Source organism: Megalobrama amblycephala, linkage group LG16 (assembly GCF_018812025.1).
Source record: "Megalobrama amblycephala isolate DHTTF-2021 linkage group LG16, ASM1881202v1, whole genome shotgun sequence".
NCBI classification, from domain to species: Eukaryota; Metazoa; Chordata; class Actinopteri; order Cypriniformes; family Xenocyprididae; genus Megalobrama; species Megalobrama amblycephala.
In genome coordinates, this window is record NC_063059.1 from 18,738,006 (window position 1) to 18,758,992 (window position 20,987).

The 20,987-nt window shown below is 36.9% G+C and overlaps 1 protein-coding gene across 6 annotated transcripts in view; it reads left to right on the top strand.

The window, feature by feature from the left end:
• The window catches only part of stim1a (stromal interaction molecule 1a), a 56,683-nt gene that overhangs the window by 2,124 nt on the left and 33,572 nt on the right, over positions 1–20,987 (top strand). For all 6 annotated transcript variants that reach the window (XM_048160996.1, XM_048160997.1, XM_048161000.1 and 3 more), the window contains exons 2-3: positions 123–253; positions 14,218–14,348. In XM_048160996.1, coding sequence (XP_048016953.1) covers positions 133–253; positions 14,218–14,348 — 252 coding nt within the window. In that variant the 5' untranslated portion in view covers positions 123–132. The remainder of the gene's footprint in view (positions 1–122; positions 254–14,217; positions 14,349–20,987) is intronic.

Consider the following 20,987-nt stretch of genomic DNA (forward strand, 5'->3'; position numbering starts at 1 on the left):
GCCAACATTCTCCCCTTTATCATCCCAGGATTAGGTTAATACTTGACTTGACATGCAGGGTTGGATTGTTGATTTGCTGAGTTGTAGATGACAAGATTTTTCTCTCTCCTATCTCAAATCAGCTGTCCCACTATGGAGCTCAGCAGACTGGCGACGTTCTGGATTGTATGTATATGCTTCTTGTTGGAATGTCAAGCAGACAAACCCAATCAAGTAAGCCCAGACCCCTTACCAGCGGACAACGGTGTCTCCGGTGAGTATATCCTGGAATTACTCTCTTATATTGGGGAAAAGTAGCTGTGTCATCATAGATGAGAGCTGACGGCCATTTCTACCAACTTCAAAACGCTCTGTGCTTTGCAGCCCCCTGTGCCGGCGCCTTATAGACTTATTTAGAAATTGTATGGGGGTCTAAATGTGGCCCGGCTGAGAATAGGAAGGGAATGCATTCTCTGTTAAGCACTGTCCTCACTTGGGCTGTATCAAATAAAGGTGCCTAGAGCATCATAGCGTGTACAATTGCTTCAGTAATGTCTTTTAGGCCCTAAAAAGGTAGTCCTTAGAGTTCATCCGAGTTTAACTTTTGGAGATAATTGGGATCTGTTGCTTCTTGCCCGGACGCCTGATCTAGGAAACAAACCAGTGAAGAACTAACACAATTATTCATAGCTGTCCTGTTATAAGTTAACTCAGTTCTGATATTTGCATGACATTTATGTTAAAAGTCATGGATAACCAGGAAACAGCAGGGTTTTTTTTTTTTTTTTTGTGATTTTTAGGCCTTTAAAATCATGGAATACATTACATGCAGCTTAAAAAAAAGATAGATCAGTATATATGTATGTATATATATGTGTGTGTGTGTGTGTATATATATATATATATATATATATATATATATATATATATATATATATATATATATATATATATATATATGATTTATTATTTATTCAATTATTTTGAATTTGTAATTGGTCATTTAAAATGGTGGATTTCAAACTTGCTCTGTTGTTTTTTTTATTTCCATGTCATCGGTGAGATGGCGTGAGAACCAGATAGATAAATAGATACTCCTTTTAATACTTTTAATACATGTCTACATTAATAATATAATAAAATTCAATATGAATATACCACATTTCTGCCACAATACCACGGTTACAGGTAGTGTTACTACTGTAAATCATCATAAATGTTTGTGATTTGTGGATTGAAAAGCCTTGTAACTGTATCATTGTGAAAAATCAATTATTATCGATAATATAATCGACAAAGAATTTGATTATCGATTAGCCATGTCTGCGTGCTTTGCCTGGTAAACCATCAGCCAGTCACGTCACTTTACAGTAGTGAATAACCCATTACAATGGACAAAACGGATAGATGGGAAATAGCAGGGGACACAGAGTGAGCCATGATCCAAATTGTCCAAAACATGAGAATGCTTTATATTTATAAGTGCTTCAAAAAGCGTTTACCGCGTCTTGCCCTCTCATGCTTTGACAGATGCGGGTGCTGTTTAATGCCTCCGACACGTGTTTTTCTCAGCTCATAACTTACATTTTATGGGTATATCCTTATCTGTAAATGTTAGAAAGTCCCACAGGTATTTCCATTTTGCATATTCTGACAACAAACAAGTCTTGTTAAACTTCACTGACTTCAGTGAATGAGGAGCAGACGGAGCACAGTAATTCTGACTAAAATACACATTTTGCTTAAATATTTTTTTTTTATTGAATTAAATGTAGGTTTAAAAATATACATGTAACATAAGTAACCATATTTATGAGAGCAGTAAAAGTAAATGGATTATTGCTGGTATAGCCTAGTAATATAATTTCTATGTTCAGGTACAAGTTAACATTTTGTGCTTTTGTTTATCATTTTTAATTTAGTCGTTTTAATTTCTGCTTTAAAATAATAAGTAATCACTTGTTAATGTAATGTTTGTATTTTAACCCTTTTTTGATTGTAATGTACAGCATAGCCTTCTTAAATACATTCACTATATTAGTTTTCATAGGATTTATATTACACATTGTTTGGAAGACAGCATTTTGGGCAGGATGTGCAATAACATTGTTTAAAATAATGGATTAAAATACTTTTGTAATTAAAAAAAAAAAAAAAGTATAATAATTTACATTTAACAACAGATTAATCGATTGTCAAAATAATCGTTAGTTGCAGGCAGCCCTACTTTAAGCTAGGGCTGGACGATATGGCCAAAATTTATATCACGATATAATTCTTAATTTCGGTCGATACGATATAATTCCGATATCGATATGAACTATATAATAGCCTCAGAAAAACTGCCAAGAATGGCCACAACAGATGTCTGTACCTACAAACGTCTGAAAAATGAATTTGCCAAATCTATTAAATCTCTTCCTATAAAACTATATAATATTTTAGAAATAAAAACAGTACAAATAAATTTATGTTCAGCTTTTATTTGTATTTAGCCTTCATACAAACATAAAAATAAACATAAGTCACTCACTTTAGTAATATTAATATATTTAACATTAAACTATAATGTAGGCTGATTTTATTATTCTTCAAGGGTCATGAAACCCCAAAACACTTTCTTTGAGATGTAAACAGATATGTATAGGCTGCACATCATTGAAAACACTAAAGGTACTCAATGTTAAGTGAAAAATAGTTATTTTTGCATTTTTCATAGCGATTTCTGTCTTCCTGTTTGAAAAGCTGAGTCGGAGCAACGTCACAAAATCTGACGTAATCGTGTACTTTCGGCCCAAGTATGGGCATGGTCGAACATGCTGACGTAGACCGTTTCGAGCGAATCTCGACATATATATTCATGACATAAAGCTCATTTAATCCAATCACTGCGCTGTAGTATGCATAAGATTATAATTGCAGTATTATGCATGAGGAAGCATCACTTCTCTCGGAAGTGGATTGTTTTGCTGTAATCTACCAGCACAAATGGAAAATATGTTTGCATGAGATCGCATTACAGCGGAGAATTCAAATAACACAACAGTGTTGCTCATTCACCTCTGCCTGCTCTAGCTGCGTTCAAATCATAGACTGTAAAAAAAAAAGAATACGCAAGCCGTAGGCTGTTTACTTCAGCACAGCACGTGTGTTGTTTGTATTTTGCTCACGATGCGGTCAGAACTGGACGAACACATGAAAAATACGATTGTTTTTATGATATACAGGCGGAGCGCGCATATGCTCGGTTTCAGCGCGGAGCTCGGCGATGAGTTTAATAACACTAGCCACGTGACACATAGCTCATACAGAATAAAGTATCACATTCTCCTGCGCCAAACATTAACCAGCACGGTGTAGTTGCACACATATTTTCATCAAGTTGTGGAAGCTTGTTCCGTCGCATTTGCATCAGGTGTACTCATTTTCTAAAACTTGCCGCGTTCGCGTTTGATCTTTAACGGCTGCGCCTCAAGTCAGTGATGCTGTAATGTATATATCGAAATACCGGAAATGTGTTTAAAAATCATATCACCGTTATCGAAAAAAATTATATCGCGATATATATTGATATTGAATTATTGTCCAGCCCTACTTTAAGCTAGTATAAATCACCAACACATTTCTGGTTTGTTTGGGACAGCTCTGCACCAAACTCGAAAAATTCACACTGGATCTCACTCCGCTGTTTATTAGTCGTGTGATTGAGATGGTCAGCGAGTAAACGCATTCGTTCTGAGCTTTTGGCACATTTATGCAGAGATTATACCGATATATCTATTTATCGATATTTTCCCCGATATTTAAGCATTTTACCATAATCGGATATCGGTTTTGTAATATCGCATTTACCAATAAACGCTGGCATCTTGTGGGTGTTTTGAGAATTGCGCACAGGATCGCCATTACAGTGCATCTGAGGGGAGACGAGACAACGGCTTGCACAGGTAAAGTACACTTGCCTGCTTTGGTGTAATTAGTAAACTTTATTTAACATAACAGCCATTAATGCACAAATAAGAAGTGTTACATAAATGCCTGAAATGTAGCTTGTTTATGCAGCTTGTCTCTAAGAAATAGAGACAAGCTCACGGAGTCACGTAAAATAATCCGTCAATTTTTGTCCAATAAAGATGTAACTTTGCATGGATTTAAATAATACAGCCATGAATGAGCACATGCTGGAAATAAAAGCGCTGAATTTAATTCTCTCTCTGTCTATGCTCATCATTAGTCTCGTGAAGTCGTCTGGCATTTTGCTCTTCACTTGATGCTCGGCCACCGCATGTAACCTTTAACAAGATTCACATTTACTATATAATCACTCATTCGCTAATATACATCCAAGTTAACACAACTCTATGGAAATTTTTTATTTATTATCTCCGCGAACAATCTCAGTTTGAGTATAGTTCTGTGTAAATGCATAGATGAACAGCGCTTTGTCAGCAGATATTTCATCATCTCGAACGACAAAAAAATTATTAATTCTGATATAACATACCAGTTGAGAAATGCAATAAAATACGATGTGTGGTGTTGTAATCATGTCGAAAAAGTACAGGTGCTGGTCATATAATTAGAATATCATCAAAAAGTTGATTTATTTCACTAATTTCATTCAAAAAGTGAAACTTGTATATTATATTCATTCATTACACACAGACTGATCTTGTTTATTTCTAAATTTTGATGATTATAACTGACAACTAAGGAAAATCCCAAATTCAGTATCTCAGAAAATTAGAATATTGTGAAAAGGTTCAATATTGAAGACACCTGGTGCCACACTCTAATCAGCTAATTAACTCAAAACACCTGCAAAGGCTTTTAAATGGTCTCTCAGTCTAGTTCTGTAGGCTACACAATCATGGGGAAGACTGCTGACTTGACAGTTGTCCAGAAGACGACCATTGACACCTTGCACAAGGAGGGCAAAACACAAAAGGTCATTGCAAAAGAGGCTGGCTGTTCACAGAGCTCTGTGTCCAAGCACATTAATAGAGAGGCGAAGGAAAGGAAAAGATGTGGTAGAAAAAAGTGTTCAAGCAATAGGGATAACCGCACCCTGGAGTGGATTGTGAAACAAAACCTATTCAAAAATGTGGGGGAGATTCACAAAGAGTGGACTGCAGCTGGAGTCAGTGCTTCAAGAACCACTACACACAGACGTATGCAAGACATGGGATTCAGCTGTCGCATTCCTTTTGTCAAGCCACTCTGGAACAACAGACAGCGTCAGAAGCGTCTCGCCTGGGCTAAAGACAAAAAGGACTGGACTGCTGCTGAGTGGTCCAAAGTTATGTTCTCTGATGAAAGTAAATTTTGCATTTCCTTTGGGAATCAGGGTCCCAGAGTCTGGAGGAAGAGAGGAGAGGCACACAATCCACGTTGCTTGAGGTCCAGTGTAAAGTTTTCACAGTCAGTGATGATTTGGGGTATCGTGTTCTAAAAAAATCAATATCGGTCGATCACTACATTTAAGGGCTGCGTCCGAAAATCTAGGCAGCTGACTTGTTGCCTTGTTGCCTTATCAGGCAATGACTTGTAAGTCAGTGTTTGTGCATGAAGACACCTCACAAAGCTGATTTCGGACAGACTTCTGAGGCAGCGTAACATTTTAATGATCTGCAGCAAAATAGCATGAGCTTGGGTGAGAACTAAACAAATACTTAATTACTACAGTAGTAATTTCCCGATAGAAATGATATCAAAAGTGAAAAAAGTTGGTCAAAAACGTACATTTACACACAAACTGACCAGCAAACGCAACTTTCAGACGCCATCTTTATTTTTCTAGCTCAACTGTCACAGAATGGAACGCACAGGATTGAGGCAGCGAAGAATACATCTATGCTGCCTTCAAAAATTGATCAGATGAAGGTATCTCAGGAGACAGGAAGTGGAGCTAACTTTGGATTCAGATGTGCCTTGATGCCTTCATACCTTGAAATGTGTCCTCCGAAGACAGCATTTTCCAGTTTTCAGATGCAGTCTAGGTTTCTCATACGCAACAGAAATGGCAGCTTATCAGTCTTCAAATTCTTATCACTCACAGTTTACTGTGCTGTCACCTTGTGTTGACATTGTGAAACTTCATGAGATGTGTAAGCCACATAAAATATATTTTAATAAACAAGATGCAGGCCATCTGAAATTCATGCTCGGGCTATAATTAGGCCAGCGGCTTTGGACACCCTGTTTTATGTTCACGATGTAACCTATTTTTTAAGAATGATACAAATGCTAAGTGGACAATTTATTTTAATGCAGTTACTGTTTACATAGCTAGTATTATTAAATGTGAACCATTGCTGATGTTAGCATTGGGTTTGTCTGTAATCAGTCATGTTCTGCCTGAATGGCTCTTGCACAAGTCAACTTGAAGACATAAAAGTTGTCTTTTACAATGAATAGCTATGGCCTTCTGGTGGTCTTGCTTTTCAGTGTTATATTAATAAGTCAAATCTTCTGATTTTGATTGCAGCACAATGACTTAAGAGCCCTTTGGGAAAACTGCCTAAAGTCCACAGTGTGTTTCAAAGCTTTTGTTGAACTGGAATAGAGCCCAGTCATGAGGTGATACTACACCATTCGGCTACTGGCTGAACGAATTGTACTGTATGTGCCCACCCTTTTTCACACTAAGTTTTGTACTGAATCAACCTGTAGAGATTTGCATGTAACCTTGCAAATCGATTAGAGCTGCACGATTAATCATATCGCAATCGCAATCGCGATGTCAAGCTTGTGCGATTATATGACGCAAAATGCTGCGATTTTATGAAATAAAATAATAATAATTTAATAAATAAATAAATAAATACATGTGTGGACACGACAACCCATTCTCTGAGAGCCGTTTGCCCATTTTATACACCGCTAACAAAAAGACCAGTCAGTTTCAGTTTAAGCAGTGGCACGTGTGGCGCGCATGGTCATGTCATGACTTTTTCCGGTGTGCAGCGCAGAGAACGGGTAACGTTAGATGGATGCGGAGCAAACGGTCACTGAACTGGTGGCAAGAAAAAATGCTACCTCTGTATGGTAGCATGGCGATATTTTGGCTATAAGATTATAAACCCAGATTAGTAGTGGTTAAACGGATCGTTGTTGATCCGTGATCCGTACGGACCAAGGCCCACGGTTCGGGACGCATGTGTTTCGCGGATCAATTGCAACTTTAACCGCAATAGAGTGAAAGGTTATCATTTGAACGTGTTTGTCTTGCTAGTTTACACATTAAATAGATATAATAAAACCATTCCAGCGCGCTAGAAGAGGCAAAAGGATTTAATTCGGTATCGCACGCAGCGCTGTTATCGGTGCGCACATGACGCACATACATACAAGGCTCACGCGCACAGAGAGAGAGAGAGGCGCGTTATAGCTCGCAAACTCCAAATTGATTTCTCTTTCGCGTCCTCAATGCACTTGGATGGTCACATACACGCATTATGTCAGTCAAAATACCTCTCTCAGCAAGTCTTCTCGTAAACACTTTCGGTTAATTTCTTAAGTGAAGGAGGTGAGAATTCAGATGTGTATCTATCTGATGTGTGCGTGCATGTCTTACTCTTAAAGTGACAGCAACCTATAAATACCTGCTGTCATGTAAATCAAACAACAAAACACAGCTTTAACAAAGATTAATCTATATTAACCCCCTACTGCACACATGTTGATGGCAAATGAAAAAAAATATTCCACATAATTTTTTGGTTCTTTTGGGAACATTTTATTGATTAAAAAAAAATATTTTTTCGTTGCCTCAGGGCAACGTTGTGCGACAATGGTACAGAGTCATAGAGAAAATTATCATCAAAATAAATGTTTTTTGTAAAAAAAATTCAAGAAATCATTAAGTAAAAAGGGAAAAACACTTGAAAGACATTGATGTATTGAATTTGATACATGCATAGGTCTGTATCATGTAGTGTGCTATGCAATATAATGTACTTCATGTAATAAGATTTCACTCCGTACGAAACTTCAAAAAGCAGTTCTTCTCTGCTGTGACATAGTGGTGTATGTTACATTTTTTGCACATCACTTTGGGTGTTCCTGCACACCCAGGAATCTTGCATCTTCCTTCTTATAATACATTGTTGCCAATGAGAGGTACTGTCTAAAACCTCCTCAAAAAGTACCCCTTATCGCACAACGAAAAGAAAAACTGAATTTCTGAACATGCAAAATAAAAAAAAACTTCATAAAACCTGACAAAAGGCTTCTCTACACCTTCAAACACACATACATATTTTTTATGTACAGTTCATGTCGTTTTAAATAAGATTTACTAAAGCAAATAATATTGCCTTCTCACACCATGTGCTCCTGTGACCATGTGTCAGAACAGGAGTCCCAACATGGTGCTTGATTTGACTCCACACCTTACTGAACTGTTATTTGGTACTTTCTCGACCTTTCTAATTGGTTGATATCATTTAAAGAAATATTTACTAAACATAGGGCTAAGAAAACTTTCCATTGCCTGAGGGCAACGCTGTGCTGTATTAAATTTATACATACCAGGTCATTTTACATTTAATTACATTTCTGTATGAAAATTAATACTACAGTTAGACTTATTTGTAACTTTATGCAGTATTTATCTATGCTTGTTGTAATTGTGTACAGTAGGGCTGGGCGATATATCGCATGCGATTCACGCGCATTTCTCCCGGTTCCTGATTACCGCTAAATCGCCATCACCTGCTTCAAATGGAGCGCCATTTAACAGACAGAGCCGTAGTTCACTGTAAGCCACGCAATTATTCATATCGCAGATGAATCGCCTTCGATAATAACGCATTTATTTGTTGTGCACTATATAGGATTTTCACTTACTGTTTGTGTAAACAACGTTCATTTTTGACATTTTCCCCAAATCGTGCAGCCCTAAAATCGATCCAGGTCTACTATGTGTATTCATAGTATAGTCACATTAATTCTAATGTCACATAAATTATGGTTATTTTGCATTTTAATGCTTTTTGGGTATGAGTGTTGTACTTTTGTCAATTAGTGATAAAGATATTTAATATCACAGCTGTTACTATTTCCACTGGGAACGAAAGGTGAAGTGAGTGCTTTGCTTTGTGGGATAGAGTAACTCACACTCAGAGTTCTAATCACATTTTTTTGTTCAAAATAGACATAGATCAGGATTCTGAATGGTGTCGGTTACAACTAAACAATGTAACATGTTCTGGCATAATGTTAATTGCTGCAGTCTATTTAAAAATATTTATATTAATATGAATTAATAAAAAAAAAAAATGATATGACATACATTTCTTTTAACAGTCATTTGTCACAACCTACTGGTGTAACGATGTGATTGATACAATCTTTTAAAGCATCAAGGTTTTTTTTTTTTTTTTTTTTTTTTTTAAATGTATAAAGTTAATTACTCTTTTGACTGAGATGCGCAGCTCAAATGTACTCTCTGCAACCGGTTAAGAAGCATTTAACGCTGTTATCTAAAATATCTAATGGATGAACTCATGCCTCGATTGGACTCATTTATTTAATATTACACTGTCAATCATGGTAAAACTGATGAAAAAGCTGAAGTTACAACTGCATTTGTGAAGTTTTACCTGCATATTCAAGCAGCTTTATTAGTCTCCTGAATGATCAAAATATTTCAGGGTTCACACTTGTAAGCAACTGCAGCTGTAAATCCCAAAAGGTGACTGTGAACACGGCCATAGTAAACACCTTTCCTAATTAGGCCTACCCTGTATAAACCTAATCTTTTGTCATACATAGTACCATTAGGTTGAAGTTCATACATAGATTAGGTATGGTTATTATTTATTGGTAAATTAACCAAAGGATTAATCGACTATTCATAAAATAAAAAAAAGAGAAGAAATCATTAGATTAACCGATTGAAAAAATAATCGTTAGTTCCAGCCCTAATCATGATTCTCAATTTATCCAGAATTGTGCAGGTCTAATGCATAGTAATCTGTCTAGTTACAAATAGCAGTCAACTTCCAAAGACAGACAGACGATTACTATATATGCATATACATATACACGCTGACACAGTAATTGTTAATCAAATTAATGTTGAATGATTATTTGATGTAATTTTCGGTCATGTTGGTAAACTGAAGTTAATAAACTGACCTCAGAATATATGGGTGATTTACAATGCTTTAATATCTGTATTTATTAAGATGTTGTTCTTATTTGCTTCAGGAAAGTTGTTTGTCTGAGTATTTTAAACATGTCAAGCACGCTGAATTTGACAGCATTAAAATAACAGGCCGTGTCGCATGATCTTTAGTACGATGTGTAAGTGGCTATTAGACAGTATAAAGACATGAGTATTAAGAACAAATTGAAATTAGACTTAGATAATGGGCTTTTTTTCTAGCTTTCCCATCACTTATATTAACAGGCACATGGGAAATGTGGCAACTTTAGCCTTTATCAAATTTGGTCACAAGCTTTTAAGGAAGTTTGGGGTTGCAAGATTTCCTGTTCTTTTTTTCCTCTCACCCTAATGTTGTTTCAAACTCATGACAACAATTACAAGAATTTCTATTTCAAACAAATGTAATTTCATTAAAGACTTCTGAAATGTGTCACCGTTTACACAAAAATAATAAGCATTTTCAGCATTAATAAGAAATGTTTCTTGAGCAACAAATCAGCATTTTAGAATGATTTCTGAAGAATCATGTGACACTGAAGACTGGAGTTTTGTCATAATAGAAATAAATGACATTTTAAAATATATTGCAATAGAAAAGTTTCAATGAATTGTAATAATATTTCACAGTATTACTGATTTTACTGTATTTTGGCTCAAATAAGTTCAGCCTTAGGGAGCGTAAGAGACTTCATTCCAAACTTTTGTAAAGGTTGGGTTTTTCCTAAGACTGCAGGCCTTATCCCATTTTATTAAACATTTCTTAACCACATCAGCCTCCCTGTGACCAGAAACTCTCTCAAGGTTCACTGGAGAGGATCTGTACCTGCCACGCCTTGATCTTTGGAACTTCCTGTGCATGTCAGGTCTGATAGAACCACACCAATAGAGCTCGGTGTCCCCTGAGGCTGATGGTCATGCTCCACAGAGTAAACAACACTGATGACACTGGCCTGGTTTTGTTTCCAGCCCTGTTGGAGAAGTCAGAGTCCCATGAGCTACATTTGTCAGCCACCCCCCCCCCCCCTCCCCCCCTCCCCCAAAGCCCCAAGTGGCATCCGGCCCCTCATCTCCACCCTGTTATATGACAGAAAATTACTTGTCATTTGTTGTCCCCTTTCTTTTTTTTTTTTTTTTTTTTTTTTTTTTTTTTTTTTTTCTTTTCTTGACTAGCTGTTTTGTAATAATTGTTGTAAGGGGACTGAAGTATTACATAAAACTGTATTCACTTATTAGAGACGGGGAGTCATGTTTCTTACAAAAGCGGTGTTCTTGGCTTTGACCACTGCTTTTGATCTTAGCCCTGTTTTCTGGTTATATAAACACACTTTATATAGGACATCAGTTTGTAACTGAAAGCCAGGAAAATACTCTACACAAGCATGTAAATGCATTGCAAGTGCGTTGTCCCATTGTATACTCTTGCTGTGACTTTACTCTAGGGGGGCGATAGAGTTTCCTCGCTGTTATTCTGGTAGCTAACTATAAACATGTCGACAATTGAACAGTTTCTTTCTAAAATGTTGCTCGCCATGACTGTAGGTGACCTAAAACAGAGACAGTTTACGCTCTATTTTCTGTACAATGCGTACTTTTTGTTGTGCTATGGTTTGCTGAGTATGATTTTTAGCTAAAAATTTAAATTGTATAGCAATGATTATTTTTATTGGTGGTCAACTTGGAATTTTTTTTAAAAATTTCAGCATCAGCTGATAAGTTTTTCTGTTTGGCCGATGTGTTGGAAGCGGGACTTTTATTTTGACAGCGCTGAGAACGGCAGCACCTGAGCCCACAGCGCTGTTTAACATTTCTCTCATTCAGTCCGTGTGAATTGACTGTAGACAGGGAAGTTGAGCTGTCAATTACAGATTTGAGAAGATGTAAATGTTTATTTTACTTTTTTTTTTAATCATTTTCAAATGATTTTTCTAATTTATTAAAGTAAAATAAATATAATTTATATATAGATCAGCTTTGTATTGCCCACCCGCCATCTTGCACTCTTAAAGGGATAGTTCACCCCAAAATGAAAATTTTGTCATTTACTCACCCTCAAGTTCTTCCAAACCTGTATGACTTTCAGTTGACTGCACACATTGACTTCCATAGTAGAAAAAAAATACTATGGAAGTCAATGGGTGCCGTCAGCTGTATGGTTACCAATACTCTTTCTTTCTTCTGTTGAATACAGAAGAGTATTTTAAACTCATACAGGTTTGGAACAAATTGAAGGTGAGTAAATGATGACAGAATTATAATTTTTGGGTGAACTATCCCTTGACGATATTGGCATCTGATCCAGTCTGTTTGCAAAAATGTCATTTGTTTGGAATAAAATGGTATATAAATTAATGAATGATTTAATTAATTTTTTATCTTATTGACATTAACTTTTGAAAGGTAGTTTTATTTAGCAAGGACACAAATGACAAATATTTATAATGTTACAAAATATTTGTTTCGAATATTTTTTTTGTTTGTTTTTTTTTTAGTTTCTGTTCAAAGAATCCTGGAAAAATACAAATACAAAAATATTAAACAGCATTCAAATCAGCAAATTAGAATGATTTCTGAAGGATCGTGTGACTCTTGAAGACTGTTGACAGAAACTTTAGCATTGCATTTAGCATTTAGCAATTACATTTTAAAATGTATTACAATAAAAACTTTTTTTTTTAAATTGTCATAATAGTTCTCAATGTTACTGATTTTACTGTATTCAATTGAATACAGTAAAATCAGTAACATTGAGAACTATTATGACAATTTAAAAAAAAAGTTTTTATTGTAATACATTTCAAAATGTAATTTATTCCCATGAAATCTGATGACAGTAGATGTTGTTAGGCAGGTGACTAACACGTTACTGTCAGGTGTAAACGCACATCTTTGCGGATCACTTGTGATTGCATCACCCGAGACAGATCTTTATGCAAGCATAATGTTAAAAAGAAATTGAGCAATGTATAGATATTGCTACATTTCTTCTGGTTTGCTCAATTTTTGTTGAGTACAGCATGTTATGTAAGATGATGCATCTAATATCCTCAAGGTTCTAGTTCATTATACTTAGTAAGTGATATATTTCAGGAACCAGATATGATTCTCTTCATGCCCCTTTACCATCTACCAAGCCTTCCAGGTGACTTAGACTTCAGCCTGTGTGCTTGAGGCGCTTTAAGAGAAGTCTTCTCTTAAGTTTATTTTTGCAGCTCATGGGTGTTTTGGACAGGTTCCTTGGTGTTGTAACACTCTGATATACACAAACACAACCGGATATATCACAGCCTGCATCAGTCTCTTTAGCAGCACACGCTCTGATCTGATAAAGTTCCCACTTGTGAATGTTCACACAAACTACTTCAGGTTCTCCCACTGCTCTGTGCAGCACAAACCATAGCTTTCCTAGCCCTCAGAACCTCGAGTGTGGTAAAACAACAGCTGTACAGATTTGCAGCCTAAAAATAGTTGCTTGCTAGTTTTAGTTAATACCACAGCCAGGTCTATTTTTAGTCCCCCCCCCTCATAGTTTGAGCTGGAAACCTCCACGGACACAGTTGGGATTTTAGGAAGGCTGTTTAGAAGCACCTCTGAATTCTAAAATTGGATATGATGCCATCATTTTAAATGCAGACAGTCTTCATTAGCACACAATGTTCTCATTAAAGAGTGCTTTGTGGCCCCGGACAGTTAACTATCACTACAGCAACAGGTCATATTGGGTCTTTATCTCACCTTTATTTCCAAATGATTGACTCTCGTCCTCAAATGCGCGAGTCCTCAATTTAATGCCAATAAAGCCTCTAGGGTTGTATGATGGTGAGATGATATGTTGGTCTGACCACTAAAAACAATGGCTAAATAGCTAGTGGTTAACATTATCCAATAGCCTGCATGGCCTCGGTGACCTCATCGCAAAGAAAAGTCATTTCAGAGAAAGAGTAAATTATTATATTTTGAGTAATAATTATGAAGTTCAGGAACATGCGTTATATGAATAAATGAGAGGTGTTTGCAGTCTGGTTTGTTTTAGTATCTTGCTAACTGTGACTGTTTCATTTCTTCAGAGCTTTGCCGCATTGATGAGCTGCTATGCCAGGACGAGATCGCCATCCTCAGTTTTGAGGCCATCCGCAGCATTCACAAGCAAATGGACGACGATGCCAATGGGAATGTGGATGTTTCGGAGACCGATGGGGTCAGTGAATTACTTTTAAAGCTGATTCTAAAACTAGGCAGTTGACTGACCTTTGTTCTCTTTTAAACTCACTCTTAGTGTTTGATTAATTTTTCTCTTAGCATTAACATTCAAGTCAGCATGACAGTGAATGAGTAATCTGCAGCAGGCTAATAGGAACCCTGATACTTGTCGCTGCTTGTGACATCAGGGGTATTTTATGTTTTTCATTTTACACATTGTCTGTTCACTTGCCCTATGGGGTGCAACAGTGACTGCCTTGGTTTTGGAAGTATTTTCTAAATATATTTTCTCCATGAGCATTAAAGTCATGAACCAAAGACGACTAAAGGTTAGTTCACACAAAAATGAAATTTCTGTCATTAAGTACTCGCCTTCATGTCTTTCCACACCCGTAAGACCTTCGTTCATTTCTGGAACACAAATTAAGATATTTTTAAAATGAAATCTGAGGGTTTCTGAACCACACATTGGCAGCAACGGCATTGCACCTTTTGACGTCCAGAAAGTTAGTAAAGACATTGTTAAAAAGGTCAATGTGAATACAGTGGTTCAAAAACAAAACAAAAATAACTTTGGTTCAGAAACCCTCTGATTTCATCAAAAAATATCTTAATTTGTGTTCCCAAGATGAACAAAGGACTTATGGGTTTGGGACGACATGAGGGTAATTACTAAAAGGATAGTTCACCCAAAAATGAAAATTTGATGTTCATCTGCAAGTGATGTCTAGCACTCAATGAATTATAAGCGCGAGACATCACTTCCGTTGTCAGAGTGCGATCAGACCTCACTAACCGAGTGCTGAACGCAGTTGGACATTGTGGTGTTTTAGATTTTTATTTCCGGTGTTGTGCCGAATTTCGACTAAATGCCAAATTATTACACCCCTTGTTGAAGTTGCTACCTGATTGCCTAATCCTAACCCCTCCCCTACACCTAATCCTAAAGCTACCAATACTAGGGAGGTAATAATTTGGCGGAGGTCAGAATTCGGCACAACATCAGAACGGACACTCTTAGACTTATCAGCTGTTATAGTGCTCAAGTGCATCCTTTCTACTTTCTCTGAGGATGTCTGTAAATAATAAGATTTGGCTAATTCATCCTGTCTAATGCTCTTTCCAATGGTCTGGGCTTGTTAAAGCATTAGTACACGATGGATTTTATCAGCCTGCATGACACAGTTCAGCATTGTGTGTCATGTTTGGTGTTATTGTGCTATTTGGGCTGCAATATACAGGAAACCCATCTGCAGGAAGCCAGAAACCATTTCACTATGCTATTCTAAGTCAGGTGGTCTGCAAAGGCCATAACCGCTAGTTTAGACCCATGTGTAGGTGTCTTGAAGAAAGAATGCTCATCTAGGATCAGCCTAACCTGTTACTAAATAAATCCACTGATTACGAGGGATAAAGACAGGAATTACTAGTCAAAATGTACGCTTGTGCATGTCATCTACCCAAGTTTAGAAAGTCGTCATGTTTTTGTCCCTCATCTTAAAGAACTTTTCCATACTCATTCTGAGGTAGGCTTATGCAGTAAGTATTCTACTGTTCAAGGATATGACATGCAGAATAGTCTTATGAATGGACATAATTGTGTTCGTTTTCTCTGCAGTTATCATTAGTCACGCAATGTCATTGATCCATTCCCAAGAGGCTTTCAGTAACAAATAAATGTGAAGCAGTGGTTTCACAACTATTTAGGAGAAAATGACTAGTCAGGATGGTTATGATAATAGTCAACCTAAAACCACATTATCAATTAGTTTATCTAGATGTTTACATGAAGTAGTTTAGGTGTGTTCATTTAGCAAATTGCTTTGCAATATCTGTTGGACCGTTTGCATCATATTCACTTTATTTTTAACATAAGAATGGCTGGAGCCATTTTTAACTTGAATCTGCAAGGCTTCCGTTGTCAGCTTCTTTGTTATTTTAGCTCTGCTCCTTGATGTTGCAAACTGGTATTTATCTTGTTTTAATTTACTGTTTACTTCCATTTGTAATTCTTGTAGTTATTTACCTAATGAATCGGGAGTCTCACATATTCTCAACAAATAGTGTACATTTTCAAATTTTAAATCATTTTCTTTCAAGCGACATTGTCACAGCCATGCACTTTTTTAGGTGGATATCTTTTAGTCGTTCCATTGTATCCAGTGATGTTTTTGAGCATCCTGCCATTAGGACTGTAAATCCTACTGTATCATATTTGAGCCATGAAATTTTAAGGCCTCTAAATTATCAACCTAATCAAAACTTTGCTGAAATACATAATCTGTTGTATATTATTTTTTTGAAGTGTCTTCTGCCCCGATTGATATTTCAGTATACTTTTTTAGTAAGTAAAAAGCCTTTTAATAAAGTAAATGTAAGAAGAACTTTTATATTGTTAATAATATTTCGATATTAATATTTACTGCACTGAAACAATTTAGGTTTACTTGATTGTCCATGTTTTTTTTTTTTTTTTTTTTTAAGAGAAATCATGTTTAAAAAGTAAAGTATCAGAGCATCTCCAAAACTGCAGCTGTTGTGGGGTGTTCCCGGTCTGCAGTGGTCAGATTCTATCAAAAGTTGTCCAAGGAAGGAAATGTGGTGAACCGGCGACAGGGTCATGGGCGGCCAAGGCTCATTGATGCCCATGCGGAGCAAAGGCTGACTTGGCCTCCAAATTCCCCTGATCTTAATCCAATCGAGCATCTGTGGGATGTGCTGAACAAAAAAGTCCGATCCATGGAGGCTCCACCTCACAACTTACAGGACTTAAAGGATCTGCTGCTAACATCTTGGTGCAGATACCACAGCACACCTTCAGGGGTCTAGTGGAGTCCATGCCTTGACGGGTCAGGGCTGTTTAGGCAGCAAAAGGGAGACCAACACAATATTAGGAAGGTGGTCATAATGTTATGCCTGATCGGCGTATGTGAGCTTAGGGCTGGGCGATATATCGTATGCGATTGTCACACGCATTTCGTCAGTAAAGCCGGTTCCCTGATTACAGCGAATTCGCCATCACCTGCTTTCAAATGGAGCGGCATTTAATAGACAGAACCATAGTTCACTGACAAGCTACGCAATATCGCGTTCATTATCGAAGATGAATCGCCTTCGATAATGAACGCGATATTGCGTAGCTTGTCAGTAAACTACGGCTATGTCTATTAAATGGCTCTCCATTTGAAAGCAGGTGATGCCGATTTCGCGGTAATCAGGGAACCGGCTTTACTGACGAAATGTGCAACAATCGCATGCGATATATCGCCCAGCCCTATGTGAGCTTATCAAATATATTACAAACATAAAATACTTTAGACAAAATATATATATATTTTTTTTATATAAGTTTAAATTAACTGCACCATCTCAAATTAGATTATTTCATATGTCAGACTTTATGGGGTTAGAAATATGTAGAATTAGTCCTATAACTTTTAAGAACTTTTTTTTTTCAATTCTGTTTTACCCACATTGAGTTAGCCTATCCACTAACAATTTGAATTACCTCACTAGCTAACGCTGAGCAACATTAGCCTACTCAAAACCACAAAGAAATCCCGGCAGACCAGGCCTGTTCATTCTTTCAGCAGTATGTTTTGAGCAATAAACTCACACATTTGCCTTTTGTACCATCTCTCTCTTATGAATGATGTCCAACATCTTTTATGCTGCTTCTGAACCGGTGGCCGTTTGCCCCAGGAAAGCCAGTCGCCGTGTTCGTTGGGTGTCGTTTTGGAAGCATACACAGCAGAGCAGGGCCTGCCCCTTCCTGGCATCCTTTCAGTCGAGCGATATGTTGTGTAGGCGTTCTGTCCTGCTGCATTCAACCTTCTTGAAGCAGCATCAAGGCAAATCTGATGAAATAGCAACCACAGATTTGCAAAGATCCTGGTATTCTTGTGAGAGTCCAACATTTCAAAATGACGATTTGATGGCATACGATGCAGTTTGCGATCACAGAATTAAGTCGTTATATTCGGTTGTGCTTCTTTCGTTGTCTGTTTCCACACAGCATAAATTGAGTGCTCGACACTTGTCTTTGAGTGGGCATGTCGAAGAATGTCTTGGCCTGAAAACCATGACTCATTCTCTTTTTGAATGGCTTGGTGAAAGTGACAGCGTTTCCAGTGAAATTGTGGATTTAATTATTGTTGCTGTGACACGTTGTGGAGGGACAAAAGCCATGTGTCAGTCAGAACAATGCTGTTAACAAATTTGATTTCAGGAAAGCAGGTGTGATTGCTCTCCATCTAAATATTTACATATTTATGACAAATCTCTCTCAGTGGTTGCAGTTTAACCACAGTTTGAAGCTCTTTACCATCTTAAATATCCCTTGAACTGCACTCTAGCCTTCTGTTGCGTTATGTTATGTAATAATTTTTGCCATCTGCTGTGTCTGAGCAAACCGAGCCTTTGCTCCACTAGATGTTCAGAACACTCGATGGTGTTAATAGACCCAGAATATCTTAAAACATTACGTCTACATATAAGATAGACCTTGGTTTGGCTCTTAAATGTTCTCTAGGGTCAACAGTTTATTGTCATTGAATCAAGTTGTGGTCATTTGCTCATAATGGGCAAACAAACTGTCATTTTCACTCCAGTGAGTTTTCAATGTGGGCAGGACTTTTTGGCATTGAAAACCAACTGACCGACAAAATGTAGTATCCCTGGTTACTATATATATATATATATATATATATATATATATATATATATATATATATATATATATATATATATATATATATATATATATATATATATATATATATATATATATATATATATATATATATATATATATAATATATATATACGTACGTACGTACGTGTGTGTATGTGTGTGTATATATATATATATATATATATATATATATATATATATATATATATATATATATATATATATATATATATATATATATGTATATGTATATGTATATGTGTGTGTTAGGGCTGGACGATTAATCGAAAAGTAATCGAAACCGAAATTCAGAACCTCTAACCGACGTAATTTTCCCATGTCGGTTATTTCGGTTTTTTAATCCTGTTAATACTTCCCCCTTAAAGGAGCTGTATGTAAGAAATCTATTTTAATTAATCATAAAATGGCCCTGATGTGTCACTAGACATTAAGAAATCATGTTCATTTCAAATACTTATATCACTGACAAAAGTAGTCCGGCCAGGATATTGTCATTTAAAAAGTGGACTTGCAGCCCTCAACTGATGTTGATGTTGTCATTTTGTGTTTTGGCCTGACGCGCCTCCCTCCACCTATCTACCAATCACGAAGTCAGTAGTGTTTCGGGATCCGTGTTGCCAGCTTTGCTGTAACCTACCCTAACTCCAGTCGGATAAAAATGTCTAATGTTACTAAATCAAAAAGACCTCGTTATAATTCAGAAATTCGTCGTGACAAAGTCCGAAATAAAACCAGAATTTGTATTGGAGATGCTTTTGAAAGATGGAGACGGCTGAAAACGGAGAAGAATTTGAACACAGATGGCAACGTTGCTAATTTTCTCCTGGACAGGTAAAATTCAGCTTGGCTAACTTGTACTTGATGTCAATGGACATTTCATATATTCATGACAGTCGAACAAAGTTATGCATGTTTGTGCAAAGTAACATAACGTTAGCTCACATGGACGTATGCTCTGTCATTATGCTGAGACGCTGAGGAAAACAACATTAGCACGCCCATTACGGAAATTTGAATCGTAATTGAGACAGTAGCCCAATGTTACCTCAGTAAAAATGATTCGTCATTTGTTTTTCACGTATATCGTGGACTAAGTTACACATGCTGCAAGTTGACCTGTATGACCATTGCTAATGTAATTTAGTTACTCTAACAATATTTTCTGATGGAACTGAAAACAACCCTGTGATAGCCATTGGTGATATTGAATATGTCCCGCGTTATAATTGCTGTGGCAAATGTTTTGGTTATTTGTTAGCCTACTTATGATAATAACTTACTGTGTACGTCTGTTCGTCTGTTCGTCACTTGCCATTGGAAGCTCATTGAAGCAGCCTATGTTTCTGCTGAATCCTGCAGCTCATTTGGCAACCTCGAGTCAGGGGGTAGGGTGAGGGCATACACCGCTCTACAGTATTTTTATAGTGATTGCAGTACCAGTTTAGGCCACAATCCTACATACAGCTCCTTTAAAAACATAACTGCGTGTGTAGCCACGTGACTCCGCCCAGTCCAGTCAGTGGCATAAAAGCAAAACACGGAGGTGAACGCCGGTTCAACACATAGTGATGGAGCGCGAGCGGTGAGCCTTGCGTCTTGACTAAACTTTGTCAGTTGTATTTGTTTTATGGTTTGGACATTCAAGCGATTAGACGATCAGATGTGTATTATTATATCGATCTACCGCGCTCGCATAGATATATACATATATCTATGCCGCGCTTGCGCTGCTGCATGTGGCACGAACACTCATACAAACAGCTGCGCAAAACGTGAAGATCGCGCGCACACAGAGGAACGCAGCAACTTGTTGTCAGCGCTGTCCTGTGATTTATCACTAAAATAGCTTAGAAACTCAAAAGTTATAGCATCTATTTTTTCTACTTTTGAAGGAACGATTTACAACCCACAGCTTCACAATTA